Below are 19,901 nucleotides of genomic sequence, written 5' to 3' on the forward strand. Positions count from 1 at the left end.
CCTCGCTGCGCTCGTACGTATGGATTAAGGATGTGACGATCATGATCAACTACTTTCTCCCCATCAGTGTGCGTCTACGTTAGATCGCTACTTCACCTCTTCTTTCGTTGTGCCACACATCTAGTGGTACCGATCTAGGATATCTTACTTGTAAGTTTTCTAAAATGACGTGGTTAATGTCTCTGCATGTTCCTTATAATGATGGCCCCTCATGTTGCGATACCGATACATGTACTTGTTGAATTATCTATTGGATTTTTCTATTTTAGCCTTTAGAAAGATGGAGAGACGTGAGAAACAACATTCCTGATCCAAGTATATAAGAGAGAAACATATAAAAGTTGTTAAGATGATTTAGAAAGTCTAGAATTCGTGATTGTCTTCTATATTTAGGACCAAAATTTTGAAAATTGTTGGAGAAAGCCAATAAATATGCTCTGAACTCTTCACAAATTTTTGCCACTTGAAAACTCATTGATCAACCAATTGCTTTTTTGAATTATTGGAGATGCTCTAAGGCCCACTTTGGTAGAGTTCATCCTACCAGGTTGGGAGTGAAATGATTTTTTTGACTAAAATCACTTCTTTAGGACAAACTATATTATACAATGATTCTCTGAATCCAGAGAAACTACTTTTTCCAGCTTCCAGCGTCCTAACTAATTATACAGCGGTCCTCCTAATTATACAGTAATTCTATGCATAGAGTGGATCAGAAGAAGCTACTTTTTTTAGCTCCCAACCCTCTAGTTAGGGGTGGTAATGTATCGCGATCTAAATGGTTCTTCACAAAATGATCTAAATGGTTCTTCACAAAATGGTAGGACCTTAAATAATTTATACTTTTATAGTTTAAAAATAAATAGAAATAGAGCCCAATCCTAATTCGATCTTTAAATCTTATAGTATAAAATTTAGAGCCCATTGTCACCCGCTACCCCTAGTACATTTCAAAGAAACACTTCCAGAGTCAACAAAGAATCAGAATCACTTATCAGTAAAAAAACTAAAACTCTTTGACGAAGCTTCTATATTTACCCAAAACCTACTATAGAAGCTGTGCCAAACTGGCTCTAAAACACACTTACAAATTCTTCCATGTACTCTCACTGTCTCACAACTTCAGTGTAAGAGCTCGCCTAAGTGAATTGAAGTTCAGAGAAACAGCTATTTCAGTTTCCTTCCACATTAATCCCTCCTAAGAGCATATTTTAAAAAAATTACATGTGAAGCTGTTTGAAAAATGGTTGAAAATACCTGTTCAGCTCAAAACAACTTCAAATGACTCGTGAAGCTGCTGGAAAATATGCGCCACACAGAACCTAAATATTTGTGATAAGAGGAAACAACTTTAAATCTACAAGGCTACAAATGAACCGTCCAGGGAACAAAGAAGAACCATGCGTTTATTACATTGAGCAATCCGAAGTTGGCCGAAGGAAACAAAAAGAATGGCATCACACTGAAGAACCCACAGAGCATACTAAGGATGAATGACAAAGAATTCTAAATAACTGGGGATGGAAAGGGGAAAATGCTTGCACAGAACTACAATCTATACTCCATGTGTACGTTGTTAATGTGTAGGAACCTACACAAATAGAATGGAAAATTGAGAACAAATGGTGAATCAAGGCAAAACCTTAGCATCAAACCCAGGATCTAAGCTCACTACTACAGATCAGTAAACTAAGCCAAAAACTATAGTAATGGAAGATTTATATATATATTATATAAAAAAAGAAACAAAAAGTTACTGCCGTGCTGTTTCTATGATGAAGATGCGATCTCAATGGCACTACCAAGGGGCCATGCTGCTTCAACATACGAATCACCATAAGGCACTTTCTTTACCAAGGTAATGTCTTGATAAGGATCAACGCCTGAAAAAAAAACAGGTGTAAGAACATAGATGTGGAGGTTATATGTTCTACTGTTATCGTGATGTTTTTTTCATTTGAAATAAGCCATACCAAATCCATCGACAAGTAATGTGTACTGGTAGACAAGATCTATGCAAAGGTAGGGAATGTTCTCCTCTGAGACATCAGGGTAGGTTGCATGTGCATCCTTCAAGTTCAATTTACAAACCCGGCGTGCAGTTTCTTCAAAGTCTGAAGGTTTAACCTTAGCAACTGCTGCTTTTGGGTCCACAAAACCAGCCTGAATGATGGGGCACAGTTAGGTGCTAATCTTGACTAGGATCAGTATGGCAATAGCAATTCACTTCAGACAGACCAGAAAGGTCAATCGTAAAATTAGACTTGCCTCGGCAGCCCTATCAAAGAAAAAGGATGCCACAAAAAGATTCTTTTGTCCATCTCCACCACCACCATTCCACACACCACCAAATGTGCATTTCATGTGTGTGCATGCTGGCTCATCAACTTTAAGAGCTCTAACTGCAAGAGCCCTGCACTTGGAATAACTAGCACCAGAAGGTGAGCCTGATGCTTCAAATGTATTACCACCGTAATTGTATTTCCCTGAGTTTAATAGCACATTTAAGATAGGATAATTTTATGAGCAATAAACAGAAAACAGATACTGACAATTTGTTGTAAACTGGAATATGTAGTGTATTCATTGCAAGATCAATCTGCTGATGAAGTAGCATGATTTTATCGACGGACTCATTATCAGAATAGTGTAATGTTTTGACTAATATTTGATAGCACACAAAATTCATAAGACAAGTCAACATATTACTTTATGTATTTTCACAACAGGGCATGGACCCTGCATAGAATAGAACAAAGCTCAGGTAAATATTTGGTTTTGTTACAAATAACCATTTGCCCTATTAATGTTGACATAATTTCAGTAAGAGTATAGGAAGTTCATCTCAAATTCAAAAAAGATAAAAAGGTAATGATACGTAAGATTTATATATTGGGCCTAGTAGATTAAATCAAGCAACCATACCAAGATGCCCCTCCAACATACAGTCGCTGTAATCACTGCCTTCGCCAGCTTTTAAGATCTCCCCTCTAGCCGCCAGCAAACCATAATGCAAATAACTGTGGATAACAACATTTGTAGTTATATATTACAGCTATGTTCTCTACACATATTATTCATATGGAGGCAATCTTTTCATGCCTGTCCCAATAATTGTCCATCACATTGTGGTAAACGATATTCCATGTCTTTTTTTAACATAAAACGATATTCCATGTCAGAATTATTATAATGTAAAGAGGGGGGGGAGGTGATAGGGTTGACCAAAGTACATATAGTGGCCTCACTTCGTGACAAGTAAACACTTTAAGTATGATGGGATGCCAAATATTCTTATTCCTCACTTGGTGACAAGTAAACCAGTTTTAACTCTTCAATATTACAATTCCTTAAACCATTTTTGGACCCAACCAGGCAACCACCCAAGTTGCTAACAACCTGTAGCAACTTCCAAATAATTGCATGTTTCGTCTTTCTATAGTGTTGTATGACATAGGTCCTCAAACTTCAGATAATAAGTTCTCGGTCGATCCTACTATTAATAGTTTAACAATGTCATGAAGACTGCACATGGAATGACTCAACCAATATAGAATAACGGAGTAAGCCACACTAGTCGCATGGTTCACCATTTTGGCATCATTGGTGTATTAGAATGGTAGAAAATAGCAGTAGAACAAAGTCAATGATAAATCTCAGATTGCCATGGCACATTTGATTCAGACCTGTGAACATAAAGATAGTATGTTGTTCCCTTAAGTAGCAGCTCCTTGACATATGAATCTTCACCATCTGCTACTAAAGGTGCCTTTGCTGCATCCTTCTCTGAGATAGCATAAGCCATTTGGACTGAGCCACCTCCTAAATCAACAACTCCAACTGTGTTTGAGTATGGCTTTCCCAATTTTCCCAAAAGATAATTGATGGTAACCTATAACATAATAGAAAAGTCATCCATGTTGCTTTTTTTAATGTGAAGGTTGCAGAAAAGCAGCAAGTGGAGAAACCATTTTGCTTTCAAAGTTAAAATGCCAAAGTCAAAGTTAAGACAGGAACATACAAAGATACGCAACTCTCCTGCTTATTTGAGGGGAAAAAAGTTAAGACAGGAACAAGCTAAAACCAACTGCTCACGCCATTCCAAACTATAGGTCGCTTTAGTTTGTTCTAAGTCAAATGTCTCTAACTTTGATCAAGTTTTTATAAATTTTATTAATATCTAGTAGTTCAAATAAAATGCAATATCAAGACATACTTCATGGAGAAATTACAACAGCAACAAAGTCTTTTAGTCCCAAACAAGTTGGGGTACGCTAGAGTTGAAACTCTACAGAAGCCACAAGTCAAGGTTCAATGGCTGTCTTCCATGCACTCATATCCAATGCTAAATCTTTGTGTATATTCCATTATTCCAGATCTTCTACTGCCTCTTTCCATGTCAACTTCGGCCTTCCTCTCTCTCTCTCTTTTCCTATTACTATCGTGCCTTAGAATCCCACTATGCATTAGTGCCTCTAGAGGTCTCCATTGGATATGTTCAAACCATTTCAACTGATGTTGTATAATCTTTTCTTCAATTAGTGCTACCCCTAACCTATCATGTATCATCGTTCTAGACTTGGTCTCTATTTGTAAGGCCACAAATCCGACACAACATATACATTTTCATAACACGTATCTGCTAAACAAGTGTCTTTTCTAGGCTAGTATTATGCACCATACAACATAGTAGGTCTAATCGTCGTCCTATAAAACTTGCATATTAGCTTCTGTGATACCCTCTTGTCACAACCAACGACAGATGCTTGATGTCACTTCATCCACTTTGCTTTGATCTAAGCCTAACATCTCCATCAATATCATTGTCTCTCTACAGCATTGATCCTAAATATTGAAAAGTATCCTTCTTAGGCACTACTTGACCTTCCAAACTAGCATCTCCTTCCTCATGTGTAGCGTTAGGTAGACTGAAACCCTAACCCTAATGTGGGTTGGGACCAATGTAGATGAGTGTTTGGGCGCAGTTACGCTAACGCCCCCCTCGGTCACAACTCTATCATGTACATATGTGAAACTGTACCGAAACTCGATGAAAAATGTGGAAGGAAGCCCCTTGGTGAGATGTCGACGAACTGCGAAGTGGTCGAGACGTGGAAAACGCGAACATCGCTGACAACGACACGCTCGCGGATGAAGTGGAGGTTGATCTCCACGTGCTTTGTGTGCTGATGCTGCACAGGATTGGTGGAGAGGTAGACTGTGCTGACGTTATCACAGTAGACGAGGGTGGCGCGCGCGAGAGGCTGTGAAGCTCATGAAGCTGACGAAGCCAGGAAGCCTCAGCCACGATATTGGCCACAACACGATAGTCTACCTCAACACTGGAGCGTGGGGCACCACTCGACATGCCTGGGTTGCCATCGAGGCACAATTTCTCGGCAACCGGGACGCCCGCGCCCTCCACCTCAATGCCGCTTTCTGCCTGTTCTCCCAAGGGATCTCTCTGTCGGTGAGTACTGTCATTGGATGAAGGGCATGGCAGACTCCCTCCACGACCTCGGCGAGCCCGTTCCCGACCACACCCTTGTCCTCAACCTTCTGCATGGTCTTAGTCGACGCTATGACCACGTGAAGGCCCTCATCAAGTGATATGTGTCTTTCCCCACCTTCCATGATGTTTGTAACGAGCTACTTCTCGATGAGCTCACCATGGACGTCAAGTCCCCCGCGTCGCCACAGCACTCTACAACGAGTCCTTCGTCGGCAAGTCCCCTCGCCCTCCAACGACGAGGGGGGCCCTACGCGCCCTCCTCATGCCCCCACCGCTCCTAAAGCTCCTCGTCAGGCTCCCAGCTCTGACGACGGTCGTCGGCATCACAAGGGCGACCACGAGGGTGGTGACTTTTCCCGTGGTGGCCCCACCGGTCACGGCGACGGTCCAGCGTGGCCGTCTTTCTAGAACCCCTGGACCAGGACCACCTTCATGTGGCCGGACCCGACCATGGGTGCTTCTTCGCCACGCCCCCCCCCCCCAGTCAGCTCTACTGACTACACCCTCCTACAGTGTCCCACCGCCTTCGGCGCCCCCTCTACCATACCCGTCGTTGGCTCTACCTCTCCTCCCACTCCTAGGGACACCTACATCGAACCCTTAGTCCCCATCGGCTAGAGGTTGGGACCAAGCTACCCTCGCCACCTCATTTAGCACCATGACGCTGACTCCACCCCCACCTCTCCAGATTGGGTGGTCGACTTCGGCGCCTCCTACCACACCACTCCTGCTACTGGCACGTTATCTCACTCTCATCCCTCCCTTCCATCCTTTGTTATTGTAGGGAACGGTTCCACCCTCCCAGTCACCTCATTAGGTGACTCGGTTCTTCCAGGACCGTTCTACCTCAAAGACGTTCTTGTTGCTCCTCACATCATTCAGAATCTTCCTTTTGTTTGTCAGTTTACCACCAGCAACTCTTATTCCATTGAGTTTGACCCTTTTGGTTTATCTGTGAAGGAACTGGTTACTAGGACCCTTTTCGTCCGATGAGACAACTCGGGGCCGCTGTACACGCTCCGGCTACCCACTTCCTCCATTGTCGTGTCTTCCTCGCATGCTTTGGCTACTACCACCTCGTCCACCACTTGGCATCGTCGTCTCAGACACCCTAGGCTGACGTCATGTTGGATAGACTGAAACCCTGCGGGTTGGGAGTATATTAATATAGTTGAGTGTCTGGGTGAAGGCCCATTACAGGAGAGAAATACACAATTACGCTAACATGTAGTAGTGTGGAAGTCATGTCTAATATATTCAACTTTGGTTCTACCGAGTCTCAAACCTTTGGAGTCTAAGAGTTTCCCACCATAACTCTAACTTCCTATTTGTTAGCATGTGCAATTTTAGGCAGTTTAGGTGGCACGACTGCACAGGCTTGTTGCCTTGTGCGCCTGCCCCTTATTTGGTTAATTAGTCTCAATAGGCAAGGATCTCCCTAATAGGATTTTGTATGATTGTTTCCTATTCCTGTGATTGTGTAGGATTGTTTCCTTTTCTGTAGACATCCTTGCCTAAATGTACTTGAGCCTTTGCTCCCATTAATCAATCATCATATTTTCTACCAATTCATTGTCTCTCATGGTATCAAGAGTCCGGGTTCTACCTTGGATTCCCTCGCTTCCGCTCAATTAGCGCGCTGGCCTCCCTACCGTGTTGCGCCATGTATGCCACTCCACAGTCACCCACGACCAAGGCGACTGCTGCTGCCGCTGGACTCGCCGACTTTGTCTCGACCACCCTCACCCGCGTTCAGCAGGACGACGTCGACGCCCGCCGAGCCAAGGAGAAGGCCAGTGCCACTGCCATGGAGCGCCAGCAAGCCTACGACGCAGCCCTTGCCCGTGTCGCCAAGGCAAAGGAGGAGGCATGGCCGCTGCCAACGCTCACGACGCCGCAATGGCGCGCGTAGATCGGGAGTGGGCGGTCGCCAAGGCTGCCGCCACCGCCCTCGCTCCCCTGCTCCATGAGGGCGACTCCTCCGCTCCTGCGCCCACGGATATCCATGGCGTCATGCTACTGCAGGAGGTTGTTGCCCTCCTCCACCTTCGTGCCCAAACTGTCGCCGTCAGCAACATCCGGAGCCTCGTCCACATCGTCCTCGACATCGACTCCGGCCACTACAACCGCTGGCGTGCCCAATTCTTACTGACCCTTGGCAAGTTCTCCCTCAAGGATCACGTCCACCTCAATGCCCCGGTTCCGTCCCTGGATTACGTCGTCAACTCCTGAATCCTCGACCTCCTCGTCGATGACCTCGTCGAGATCATCTCCTCCTAGGGAAACACTGACTGGGACACCTGTCTCGCCGTCGAGTCCTAGTTCCTCGGGAACCGGGAAATACGTGCCATCTAGCTTGAAACGAGGTTCCGCAACTTCGTCCAGGGAGACCTCTCCATCGTCGAGTATTGTCGTTGCCTCAAGAAGTTGGCCGATGACCTTGGCGCCCTCGGGGAGGTCGTCTCAAACCGCACCCTCATCCTCAATGTGATATGCGGCCTCAACGAGCGCTTCAACCACGTCGGCGCCCTGCTTCGTCGCGCTCGACCCTTCCCCACCTTCCTCGCCGTCCGCGAGGAGCTCACCTTGGCGAACCAGCAGCCTCCTCCGGCCGCTATTCTTGCCGCCACCACCAAGTCCCCACAGCGCCATGTGCAGCTTCATCGCTCCCACCGCGCAACGTGCGGCCACATCGCCCCTTCCCGCGTCACGCAAGGCCCCGACGGCGTCTTCCACAGCGCCCGCGTGGCCTCGGTTACGTGTTAGGACCCCGAATACACCTCGCCAGCGCCCCAGCGGCATAGACGGATGCCGCCACTCACGGCCCACCGTCGAGCTTCCCGCCTCTACAGCCTCAGGCGCGCGTCATCACCAACGTCTACACGCATCGGGACCGCACGGATGTCGTTCCGGAGCCGTTCGTTCCATCTCCAGTGTCGCTTCCGAAGGGTGCAGCTGCTGTCAAGCCAGTGACCAACCAACACCCCATGGTGACGCGCGCAAAACGCGGCTTTCGCGTTCCAGCACTGCTCCATGCTACCCAAATCTCCCTGGTACCCAAGATCTACCGTGGTGGCCTCGATGACAGTGGCGGATTCAAACTCAGGGTTGCCGGGGCTGCAACCCCAGTCACGGTCCTGTCTCTGCACTACGCTAGCATGCATCAACAGCACACGCTAGCCCTGTCTGTGCTGCAACAGCAGCTCACGCCAGCAACCTAGCATGCAACAGCTAGCAGCCTAAAAGCAGTGCACTAGCAACTAGCAAGCCAGAACCGTTGTTCAGCATCCAGCCTGCACAGTGCACTGAGTGCACTCCCTAGCAGACGCAAACAAGAACTATTGGGCAGTGAACCACCACGCACAAGAGTAGCGCACAGGATACTGGCACAATTGCAGGCCTGCAACATGCTAGAAACTCTACGTTAGTTGTTTTTCGAAATTTTAATTAATTTTGTTTCATCAATTATTTACTAGGTTAGTTAATAAAACTAATGTTTATGTTTATAGGGATAGAATGGATAAGTTTTTCATCAAAAAGAAGATGGTTTTAACATAATACTTAGAATAAAAAAATAAGCTTGTCTTAGTAGCCCCTCCTTTAGACTATTTCTGGATCCGCCACTGCTCGCTGACCCGAGTTGGCGTGCTGCCATGGAGGAATTGCATGCTGCCCTTCTGCAAAATCACACTTGGGATCTCGTGCCCTGACCACCTCATGCCAACGTGGTGACAGGCAAATGGATCTTCAAACACAAGTTCAATGTCGATGGGACACTGGAGCAGTACAAGGCATGTTGGGTTCTTCGAGGATTCACCTAGCGCTCAAGTGTGGATTTTTCTGAGACATTTAGTCCAGCGGTAAAGCCAGCTATGGTTCGCACAGTTCTCTCCCTAGCTTTATCCAGGAAATGGCATGTACACCGGCTTGATGTGAAGAATGCCTTTCTTCAGGGAACTCTGTCTGAGACAGTGTACTATGTTCAGTCGTCCGGATTTGAAGACCCTGCACACGCCGACCTCGTTTGTCGTCTGAACAAGTCCCTCTACGGATTGAAGCAGGCTCCTCGCGCATGGTTCAGTCGGTTTTCCACATACTTGCTCACCCTTGGATTTGTTGAGGCCAAGTCTGACACATCACTCTTTGTCTTCCGGAGTGGATCTGACGCTGCCTATTTGCTGCTATATGTTGATGACATCGTCCTCACCGCTTCCTCGCCTGCCCTTCTGTGTCGGATCATTTCAGCCCTACAACAGGAGTTCTCCATGAAGGATCTCGATGTGCTACATCACATCTTTGGTTTGCATGTTCATCCCTCAGGCGATGGTCTTCTCTCTTAGAAGCAATACATGGTGGAACTACTTGATCGCGCAGGAATGTCAAAGTGCAAGCCTTGTCTCACTCCGGATGATACAAATCCAAAGGTTGCTTCAACCGATGGTGCGCCAGTAACTGACGCTTCGGATTTCCGCAGTCTTGCTGCTTTGCAGTGGTTGACATTCACTCAGTCCGATATTGGCTATGTTGTTTGTTGGAATATAATATAAGTGAATTGCCCACCTCCTACATGCTTAATCTCATGGGAGAAGGTAGCCAACCCACTTATACATTTCAACACCCACACTCACGTGCAGCCAGAGAGAAAGGCCCAAACGCAGCCAAAGAGAAAGGCGCAAACGTGAAAATAAATGGGTGGAGGCACAAATAAAGCCTCTTCCAGGATTCGAACTCGAGACCTCTGGCTCGGATACATGTTAGAGTGGACGCACTAACCAGTCTACTCTAACATGGTATCATAGCCAGAGATCTCGAGTTCGAATCCTGTCAGATGCTTTATTTGTGCCTCCACCCATTTATTTCCATGTTTTTGCCTTTCTCTTTGGCTGTGTTTACGCCTTTCTCTCTGGCTGCACGTGAGTGGGGGTGTTCAAGTGTATAAGTGGAATCGGCTACCTTCTCCCATCAGTTTAAGCTTTTGGGTTGAACTGGTTAGTGTGTCCACCGTCTACAGCGACTGATCTTGTGGTCTACACTGATGCTAATTGGGCTTGTTGAATGGATACGCGCAGGTCCACCTCGGGTATGCTACGTTCCTTGGTGACAACCTCATCTCTTGGTCTTCCAAGCGTCAGAACACTGTCGCCAGGTCTAGTGCTGAAGTCGAGTATCACGTTGTGGCTAATGGAGTTGTCGAAGCCACATGGCTGCGCCAGCTCCTCCTGGAATTCCACGCTCCTCTTCGTCGTGCAACACTAGTGTATTGTGACACCATCAGTGTCGTCTACATGACCTCCAACCTCGTCCAGCATCAACGCATCAAGCACATTGAGATTGATCTACACTTCGTCAGAGAACGGGTTGCCGCTGGTGCTCTTCGTGTCCTACATGTGCCGACAACATCACAGTATGCCGACATCTCCACCAAGGGCCTCACATCCTCTGCCTTCAACGAATTCAGGACCAGTCTGAACGTGCGCAATGGCTGACGATCTGACTGTGGGGGTGTTAGTGTGTGCTATTTTAAGCATTTAGGTGGCACAGCTACACAGGCTTGTTGCCTTGTGCACCTGCCCCTTATTTGGTTAATTGGTCTCAATATGCAAGGACCTCCGTGATAGGATTGTGTAGGATTGTTTCCTATTCCTATGATTGTGTAGGATTGTTTCCTTTTCTGTAGACATCCTTGCCTATATGTACTTGAACCTTTGCTCCCATTAATCAATCATCATATTTTCTGCCAATTTTGTCTCTCACTATCTACGCATGGTTGGCTTTTATCAACTAGCATTACACCGTCCATAAAAGGCTACACCAAGGGGCATCCCCTTATATGTCCCTTGTGACCTCGTCCATCACCAAGGTAAAAGGGTCAGGGGTATCAAAGCTAGCTCTTGATCTAGTCCTATTCTAATTGGGGAATCATATGTGTCTCCATCACTTGTTCGACTACTAGTCACAACATTATTGTACATGTCCTTAATGAGTCCAGCATACTTCATTGGAACTCTATGTTTGTCCAAAGCCACCACATAACATTGCTTGTTATTTTGTCATAAGCCTTCTCCAAGTTAATTAAAACCATGTGCAGGTCCTTCTACTCCCTATTCTGCTCCATCACTTGTCTTATTAAGAAAATGGCTTCCATGGTTGACCTTTTAGGCAAGCAATCAAATTCATTCATAGAGATTCTAGTTATTCCTCTTAGACAATGCTCGATTACTCTCTTGGCTTTATAGTATGGCTCGTCAACTTAATTCTCCGGTAATTAATACAACTTTGAATAGCTCCCTTATTCTTGTACACCGATACCAATATACTTCTCCACTCGTCAGACTCTTGTTCGACTCGAAGATACGATTGAACTTGGTTAGCCATACTATAGCTATGTCCTCGAGGCATCTCCATGCCTCAATTGGGATACCATCAAGGACCATCACCTTACCATGTTTCACCCTTTTCAATGCCTATTTAACATCGTATTCTAGGATCTTACGCACAAAGCGCCTATTAGTGTCATCAAAAGTATCATCCAAATGAAAGATTGTGTCCCCAATCTCCACGGTGAACAATTTGTCAAAATATTCTCGCCATTTGTGTCTGATCTCATCCTCCTTCACCAAGAGATGATATGTTTCATCCTTAATGCACTTAACTTGGTTGAAGTCCCTTGTCTTCCTATCGCGGACCCTAGCCATCTTATATATGTCCTTCCCTCCTTCCTTCGTGCTCAAACATCGGTAAAGTTCCTCATATGCCCTACCCTTTGCCACACAGCTCATTTTGCAGTCTTCTTAGCTACCTTGTACTTCACTATGTTGTCCATACTCTTATCATGGTACAAATGCATATTGCATTCTTTCTTCTTAATAGTGGCTTCCCTTGACAAGAACCTGGAAAAATTGGGGGGGGGGGGGGGGCAAGACCGGGGGGAGACCACCCTCCCGGTATTATGTTAAGAAGAGACCGAAACATGGTCCCGACCGAGAAAATCCCGAACCCTGGCCCCCATCACTAGCGGGCCGTCACCGCCCACTCTGCAACGGCCTAGTCGGAGGGTGGCGCGCAGGATGTAACCAGAGAGCAGGCGGGGCATAGCAAGGGGAATTTTTTTAACCAAGCCTGAAATTCACCCCCGAGGGGGATAAAACATGGAACCTGGAGGTGCTACTCGGAAGCCTTAACCATTACGCTAGAGGCCCTTTCGCGACAAGAATCTTTTTTTAGGAAAACGCAGGAGAACTGCACCTCAATATATTAAGAAGAAGAAATAAGCCCAGGTCAAAGAGACCTGGACAGAAGGTTTTCAACTCCTTAGTGATCCTAGTCACATGGATGTTGTGGAGGCATAGAAATGCGTGCGTGTTTGATGGTGCCCAACCTCAAGTGCAATCAGTCCTCTCTCGAGTGGCTGCGGAGGGCCATTTGTGGTGCCTAGCCGAGGCCGCCATCCTGCAAGTGCTCCTCTTAAGGAGTGTGCAGACCCCATAGCTGGTTGCTACCTAGCATCGTGTTGTTTTAGCTCTCTAGAGGAGTTGTGTTAGTGTGTTGCGAGTTTAGGGAGGTCTCGTTCCTCTGTGTATTTGGTTCTCTTTTCTTCCTTAATGAAATAATATGCAGCTCTCCTGCGTTGTTCGAAAAAATAGCCCTTTTGACATTCTCGTTCCACCACCAAGTATCTTTAGCTTCGCATTCACTCCCTTTGGTTGCTCCACGCACCTCGAAGGCCATCTTCCAAATGCGTGTTGTCATCTTCTCTCACATGTGGTTTGTATCATCTTCTTCCTTCCAAATGTCCTTGATAATCCTTTCCTTGAAGAATTCTGATGTCTTTCCTTTCAGTTTTCACTGTTTAGTTCTCACGGTCTTGGCATGTTTGTCCCTACGGGCACGCACCTGAAAATGGAAGACCGCCAGACCACCATCTATGGAGAAATTAAAGAAACTAATTTGATATTGTAGATGATGGTGTGTTTTCTATAAACTTAGTCAAACTTAATGGTTCGACTTTGAACAAAGATAAAGTAGCCTATAATTTGGAGGGGGTACAGAACAATGTTAACAATCCTAAACAACAAAATAGGAAGAAAACAAAGCTCTGGAGCAAATTAGAATAACATTGTACCCACTGGAATGCGCCTTCCTGAGATCCATCTAGAACAGTGACCCAATTTGGCTGAGATTTGAAAGAACTGTCATGGAGAAGTTCCCTAACCTGAAGAACTCATATTCAGCAACAACAAAAGGAAAACAAGCAATTCAAAACTAAAAGAGAATATGCAGCACATAAAATACAAATATAAAAAAATAAGGCTACTAAAGAAAATATGGAATGATCAGATCTTGATGGATAAGACATGGAGAACATTTACCGCTTGCAAAATTTCTTCAGACCTTTGAGTCCCTAATGCTCTGAGACCTGCAGTGGCCTGCACAAGGGTCCAAAATCATGTTTTTGGTAGAAACACTGTTGCAAAAAATGATACTGTTTCAGTTTCCACTAGCATAAGATGCAATACAGGAACCATCACTCACCCCAACCCTCACAGGTGTTTGTTCACGCAACTCTGCTGGAACTACTTTCTCAGCTTCCTCTAAAAGAGAAATAAGTGATTCAGCAGCCTCCTGTGGACCCTTTGCAGCACTCAGGCCTGGTTTTTTCTAGAGCCAAAATGAGAGCCAGATAAACAATCAGAGAAGTTAGATTCCCTCTCTTTTCTGGATAGTCAATTGGTCTGTTCAATTCAAATATATAATAGGGCGACAATATATTAGCATAGAGTAATTACAGATGATCAGGTCAATGAGTAGAGATGTATATTTTTACACAGTGGGTTCTCAGGTCCTTCAGAAACTATACATCTATAAGGTATATTATTTTGAGACGTGAGAGCGGGCTCAACCAGGATGATATATTGTTTGAGGCTTTAGCTTGCTTCATAGAGATATAGTCTTGGAACAACTACCTGTAACTTGCATTTTTGCAGTGCATTACTTTGGTATGATTTCTTATGTTTTAACGTCCAATTTTCTTGCTCTAGCACCCATAACATGAAAGATTCCTGAGGGGCAGAATATTTAATTTCTTTATCTCCAAGACTCCAAACAGCTAAGAATCACAAATCCAGTTTCCTGCCACTAACGGACAATTCTTCAAGAAGTTTCAAGCTAGTTTTCAACTTAACTTTCAGTAAACTTTTCCAAAATTCAAGTAGATTTACATAGAAATCTCAAAACAGCATTTTGGTCCAAATCCATACCGAAAATGTTCTTCTTAATCTTCTACTTCTGGTATTCCCTAAGAATTAGCTGTATGCTGTCACATTCTGACATGTATTCTACATAGTTAAAAAATGTTCCTGATTACAAACACACCAAAGCTGTAATATCCCTAAAGTTGTCATCTCTAGGTAAAAATCAACTGATTTCACGTTTGAATTAACAACACTAATTTATCATGACAAGGTCCTGGCTTAATGCCTTTGTATGGCAAGGGCTCACCTCCAGTAATAAGCAGGTAGTGGTTGCTACGTGTGCAATTTATCATATCCTGATACAAAAGACAAAACCACATAGTAGCGTAACTTCATCAGCCAACATTCTTTTGGGCTTCTGGCTGTGAAAATTTTGATACGGTAGGTTTTTGTTCCAACAATTTATGGGAAACAAATATAAAGATCAACATTAAGTCGTGCAGTTTACCATTGTTAAACAGGCCCAAAGTGATTATATATGCAATACAGATTTCTGGATTCTTTTGCAAATTCTGCACAAAATATGTGCAGGACTATTTGGTTGTGAACTCTCAAGAGCCTCGCCAAAGTTTTGGAATAGCCAAAAAAACAAACAACAGCAACATTTAGGCAATACATGATATAACTGGATTTTCGTTGTTAGAGTGGCCAATTAGTGTTACTGAATTTGCAGTGCTATTAGTTTGGCTTGATATAGTAGAAGACCAAACAGGATGCATCAATAATCTCATTATGGGCTATGGCCACTCCAGGATACCTCTGCATCCGACCACAAAATGAACATATCCAGCCAACAAACGCACCACACCACAGCAGGTACAACTCAAACTAAATGGACAAGAGGAAAGCCTAAACCATTCACCTGTTTGAACAGCTCAATCTCCTTCCCTATGGGCACTAGATCCAGGTTTTCGTCGAAGCAATACACGTGCACGCGGCTCCCAGAGCTGCCGGCGTCAAATATGACCGCATACTTGTTCAGTCCGTCCTCGACGGCCCGGGGTCCCCACCTCCGACCACCAACGGCGAGGAGCACACCCCCTGAGGCGGAGGCCGGCGCGCGCGGCATGAGAAGGAGCACGAACGAGATGAGGAGTACCGGCGAGAGCAACACCATCAGCACCCGACGGTACCGGTGCACGCGGTCGGCCACCGCCTCCGTTTGCTGCTGCTGCCGTGCTCCGGCGCCCGAGTAGCGGCGCATCCTCGCGGCCACCACTGTGGCTGCCGCGGCATCCGCCGCGACATCGTCAGCGGGGAGCAGATCGGCTGCCGAGGGCGTACGGTAGCGGATGCGACCGTTGGTCGGCGATGGTTTCACCGCCTCCTGCTGCGGCGGCTCCAGCTTGTCGGTGCGTGCGGCCGCGTGCGGCGGCCTTATCGAGAGCGTGGCGGAGTGGGTGAACGGGTGGGCCTGCGACAGCACAGCTGCGCGGTAACGGGCCCGGAGCGCGAGATCTCTCCGGCACGGTCACGGCGACCTTTGGGGTTGATCACGTAGTGGCATTGCGATCGGGGTGGAGAGGGAGGAGCTGGTGGCGCATGAGCCAATTTGGCTCGATTCGGAGAAGTGGCTACGCGACTTTCGCCGTGGTCGCAACCGAGCCGCGTTGTGGAGGACAGCCGTCTGAGCCAGCGAGACGAATTGCATCACGCCGTCTGAGCCAGTAGTATGAAGAAGTAAATGCAAGTTAGTGCTAAAAATTTACAAATCAACACAAAGATAAGTGTTGACACGATAATTTTCCTAACGGAAATGAATGGTGGCGTACAAAAGTTAGGGTGAATTGGGTAATCTAATTTCTCTCTAAACTATAGCTTCTATTTTTTCACCTAGTTAAAATACATGCAATAAATAAATTATCATATGTGTAATTATTGTTTTGACTAAATGTTGTTATTTCTACCATAAAGAATTATACATGTTTATAACTAAGCTAAAAGAATAAAGCATATGACCAAAGTAACATAATATAAATATGGAATCTTGAAGTGTGATAGGAATATAAACTCCTACTGATATACATGTATTTTTAAGAAGTGTGCAAGCTTTCCCTCGATACTTGTTGGAGCCCCATAAAAGGGAATGCTCACACAAGGTCAAACCTTCTAGTCAGATGACTTCATGAATCGCATCAGACCTTCTTCACACGTAATTGGTGCTCCGGTTATGGCCTCTTCTAGATGCTCCATGTTGTCTCCATTGTTGAGTTTCCTGCCGAAATGTTGTAGTTATTGTTTCCTCCAGTATATAGTAGTGGTCACACCACAAACACAGATGGTGTAATCTCGCAAGACTTACAATCCCTCTTATACAATTATTACAATAACGTGCACAAGCATCAAGGGGTAAGACTTGTGTCTAACCTCACTTCTAATTACTAGAACTAAACCTATAGCAAATGCTAATGGCAGTGATCTAACGTCTAGAGATATTGTATTTGAGTCTCAACTCAATTGATGTCTTCCTTATCTTCCACACTCCTTAAATGGTCAGTTGGGAGGGTATATATAGCTTCTAAGACCAAGACTAGCCATAAAAAATGTCGCTCATCTCAAACAGTTCGATGGCCTACTGTTGGACCAAATCTCATGATCTGACACCTCAAATTATGTCACGTGTCTAGACATTTTATTCTAGTTGTTGCAGCCCAATAGCTAGTTATACATTGATCCGATGTAGTATAGTTTGGTGCTCGTTGAACTATAATCTCCACGGTCTAACACCCTATAGTTAGATCCCCAAGAACTTCTAGGTACTGTCATACTAGTTCGAAGACCTCAATCATACTACAGTCTAGGGTTCAATGCCTCTCTGTCCTTTACACTGACCAATGGACCCTCTAGTGAACAATGTCTCTATTTAGTTTGATGTTGTCTAGGCCAACGGTCCAACGATCGTGTCTGATGCCCTACCTTTAGCCAATTCAGTTTGAAACCTCCATCATACAATCTGAACATCTAGTGAACAGCACAAGTTTGATGCATCGGTGAGGAAAAGTACTAGCATAAGGACTGACGCTTTGTGATGGTTTTTGTTCTTTATTTCTTCGTGGTCTTCATGTCCAGTTTGGTTTCATCTTATGTCTTAGACTCTTGCATGTTGTTGTGAACATTTAATGAGTCTTCTAATGTATTTATCGAGATGTTGATCTTATCGATCACCACTTTGACTTTGTGCAAGTCTATGTTGCATCCTTTGAACTATATCCATAAACACTAGCAAAAAAGGTTAGCCCAAGTTGTTATGTTGATCATTAAACATCAAAACTTAACAATAAAATGGCCTTGGTTCATTTTCCTTGCACAAAGAATTGGTGGTTTGTCAACCACATAATCCACGTTGAGGCAAGCCTAAGGTTATCATCGATTTTTTTGCTAGTGGTGACCTATAAGTCACACTCTCTCAAGTGGAGGGTTCACACAAGACTCTAACACTTGATCTAGACAGACTATTTTTCGCTCTTCACACACCTCTCTCTATTAATGTTTCTCTTCACATTTGTCACACCTGGATTTAAGGACAAATCCAGATTTATCTCAAATGTGTGTCAGTATCAAGTCTCACACATATGATGACTCGTGGTACATGAATCAATGTCACATTTTTATTACTTAATACAATTTTTGTACAAAATAACTAATAGATTACACCATATGACAACAACGATCCTCCATGACCGTAGTTGACTATGTGACGATGACCTAGACCTCTCTAAACTCATCTTCATGATCCTCTGGCGGTACCTACTCTTGATCAGGTGTGATTATAGACAAGGGTGAGCTCCCATATGGTCATCACTCTGTAGGTGTGGGAAAAAGTGTAGTGTAAGCTTATCATGGAATGGGGTTAAGGCTGAGCATTGATTTTAAATTTGTTGGTCAAAATTTTATTAGCAATTACTAAGTATAAGTAAATACCATCCTAATTAAATAAGAGATCACAAATAATAATTTCCACAATGCAATGCTTGTCAAGTTAAGTTTAGTTCCATCATTTAATCACGTGAGTGTTCGAGCCACTCTTGACCATGAGCATAGGTGATATACGAGTTTTACACTCTACAGAGGTTACGCATCTTTAACCACAATATGTGTTTCCCTTTTAGCCTGGGTTAGCTAGACCCTTAGTGTCAGGTACCATAATTAGGGGTACCCCCAACACTCCTAAACTCGGCTGGTAATCACCATCAGCACAAGCTGCAGAGACTGATGGGCGCAATTCAGGTCAAGGCTCCGTCTACTCAAGGGACGCGATCTCGCCTCGCCCGAGCCCAGCCTCGGGCAGGAACAGTAGTCCCAGGCGAATTCACGCCTCGCCCGAGGGCCTCCTCAAGCAACGGGCGCACCCTTGACTCGCCCGAGGCCCAGCTCGGGCAGGCTTCGCAGTGAAGCAACCTTGGCCAGATCGCCTCGCCAACCGACCGTATCGCAGGAGCATTCAATGCAAGGATTGCCTGACACCTTATCTTGACGCACGTTCCTCAGTCGGCAGGGCCAAAGTGACCGCAGTCACTTCGCCCTTCCACTGACCGACCTGACAGGAAAACAGTGCTGCCTGCCCCGCTCCGACTGCTGTGCCACCCGCTAGGGTGAGGCTGACAACAGCTAAGTCCAGCCTCAGGCGCAACAGGAAGCTCCGCCTCGCCCGACCTTGGGCCTCAGCCTCAGAAGGAGGTCTCTGCCTCGCCCGACCTCAGGGCTCGGCCCCCGCCTCGGCCTCGGAAGGAGGTCTCCGCCTCGCCCGACCTCAGGGCTCGGCCCCCGCCTCGGCCTCAGAAGGTGGTCTCTGCCTTGCCCGACCCCAGGGCTTGGCCTCAACCCCGACCTCAGAAGGAATCGCGTCCTCACCCCACCCCGGCCTCGGCCTTAGGAGGAGTCTCCGCCTCGCCCGACCTTGGGCTCGGACCGACCACGCCACAGGGGGTACATCATTACCCTACCCCTAGCTAGCTCAGGCTATGGGGAACAAGACTGGCGTCCCATCTGGCTCGCCCCGGTAAACAAGTAATGATGGCAACCCGCGTGTGTCCATAACGACGGCGGTTCTCAAGCCCCCTACGGAAGCAAGGAGACGTCAGCAAGGTCCTGGCAGCCCCGATAGTTGTGCTTCTACAGGGCTCAAGCGCTCCTCCTAC

General features: G+C 45.7%; 1 protein-coding gene across 6 annotated transcripts; it reads right to left on the reverse strand.

Annotated features, from left to right (window-relative positions):
* Window positions 1–998: 998 nt before the first annotated feature.
* Window positions 999–16,417, reverse strand: LOC103634608 (probable apyrase 1). 6 transcript variants are annotated; one of them, XR_556803.4, is made up of 11 exons: window positions 15,626–16,417; window positions 14,045–14,170; window positions 13,882–13,938; window positions 13,635–13,724; window positions 3,687–3,892; window positions 2,926–3,020; window positions 2,269–2,486; window positions 1,974–2,163; window positions 1,758–1,883; window positions 1,258–1,322; window positions 999–1,139 (listed from the first exon to the last, which is right to left on the reverse strand). XR_556803.4 is itself a non-coding variant. In XM_008657056.3 (10 exons), the coding sequence occupies exons 1-9, from the start codon at window positions 15,965–15,967 to the stop codon at window positions 1,771–1,773; spliced, it is 1,437 nt and encodes a 478-aa protein (XP_008655278.1). In that variant the 5' UTR covers window positions 15,968–16,417; the 3' UTR covers window positions 1,337–1,591; window positions 1,758–1,770. The 6 variants fall into 6 exon arrangements, 5 of the variants coding, with proteins under 5 accessions (XP_008655278.1, XP_008655272.1, XP_008655289.1 ...); XM_008657056.3 differs by lacking the exons at window positions 999–1,139; window positions 1,258–1,322 and adding an exon at window positions 1,337–1,591; XM_008657050.4 differs by lacking the exons at window positions 999–1,139; window positions 1,258–1,322 and having other exon boundaries at window positions 1,337–1,883.
* Window positions 16,418–19,901: the final 3,484 nt, after the last annotated feature.

Source organism: Zea mays, chromosome 1, assembly GCF_902167145.1.
Source record: "Zea mays cultivar B73 chromosome 1, Zm-B73-REFERENCE-NAM-5.0, whole genome shotgun sequence".
Taxonomy (NCBI): Eukaryota; Viridiplantae; Streptophyta; class Magnoliopsida; order Poales; family Poaceae; genus Zea; species Zea mays.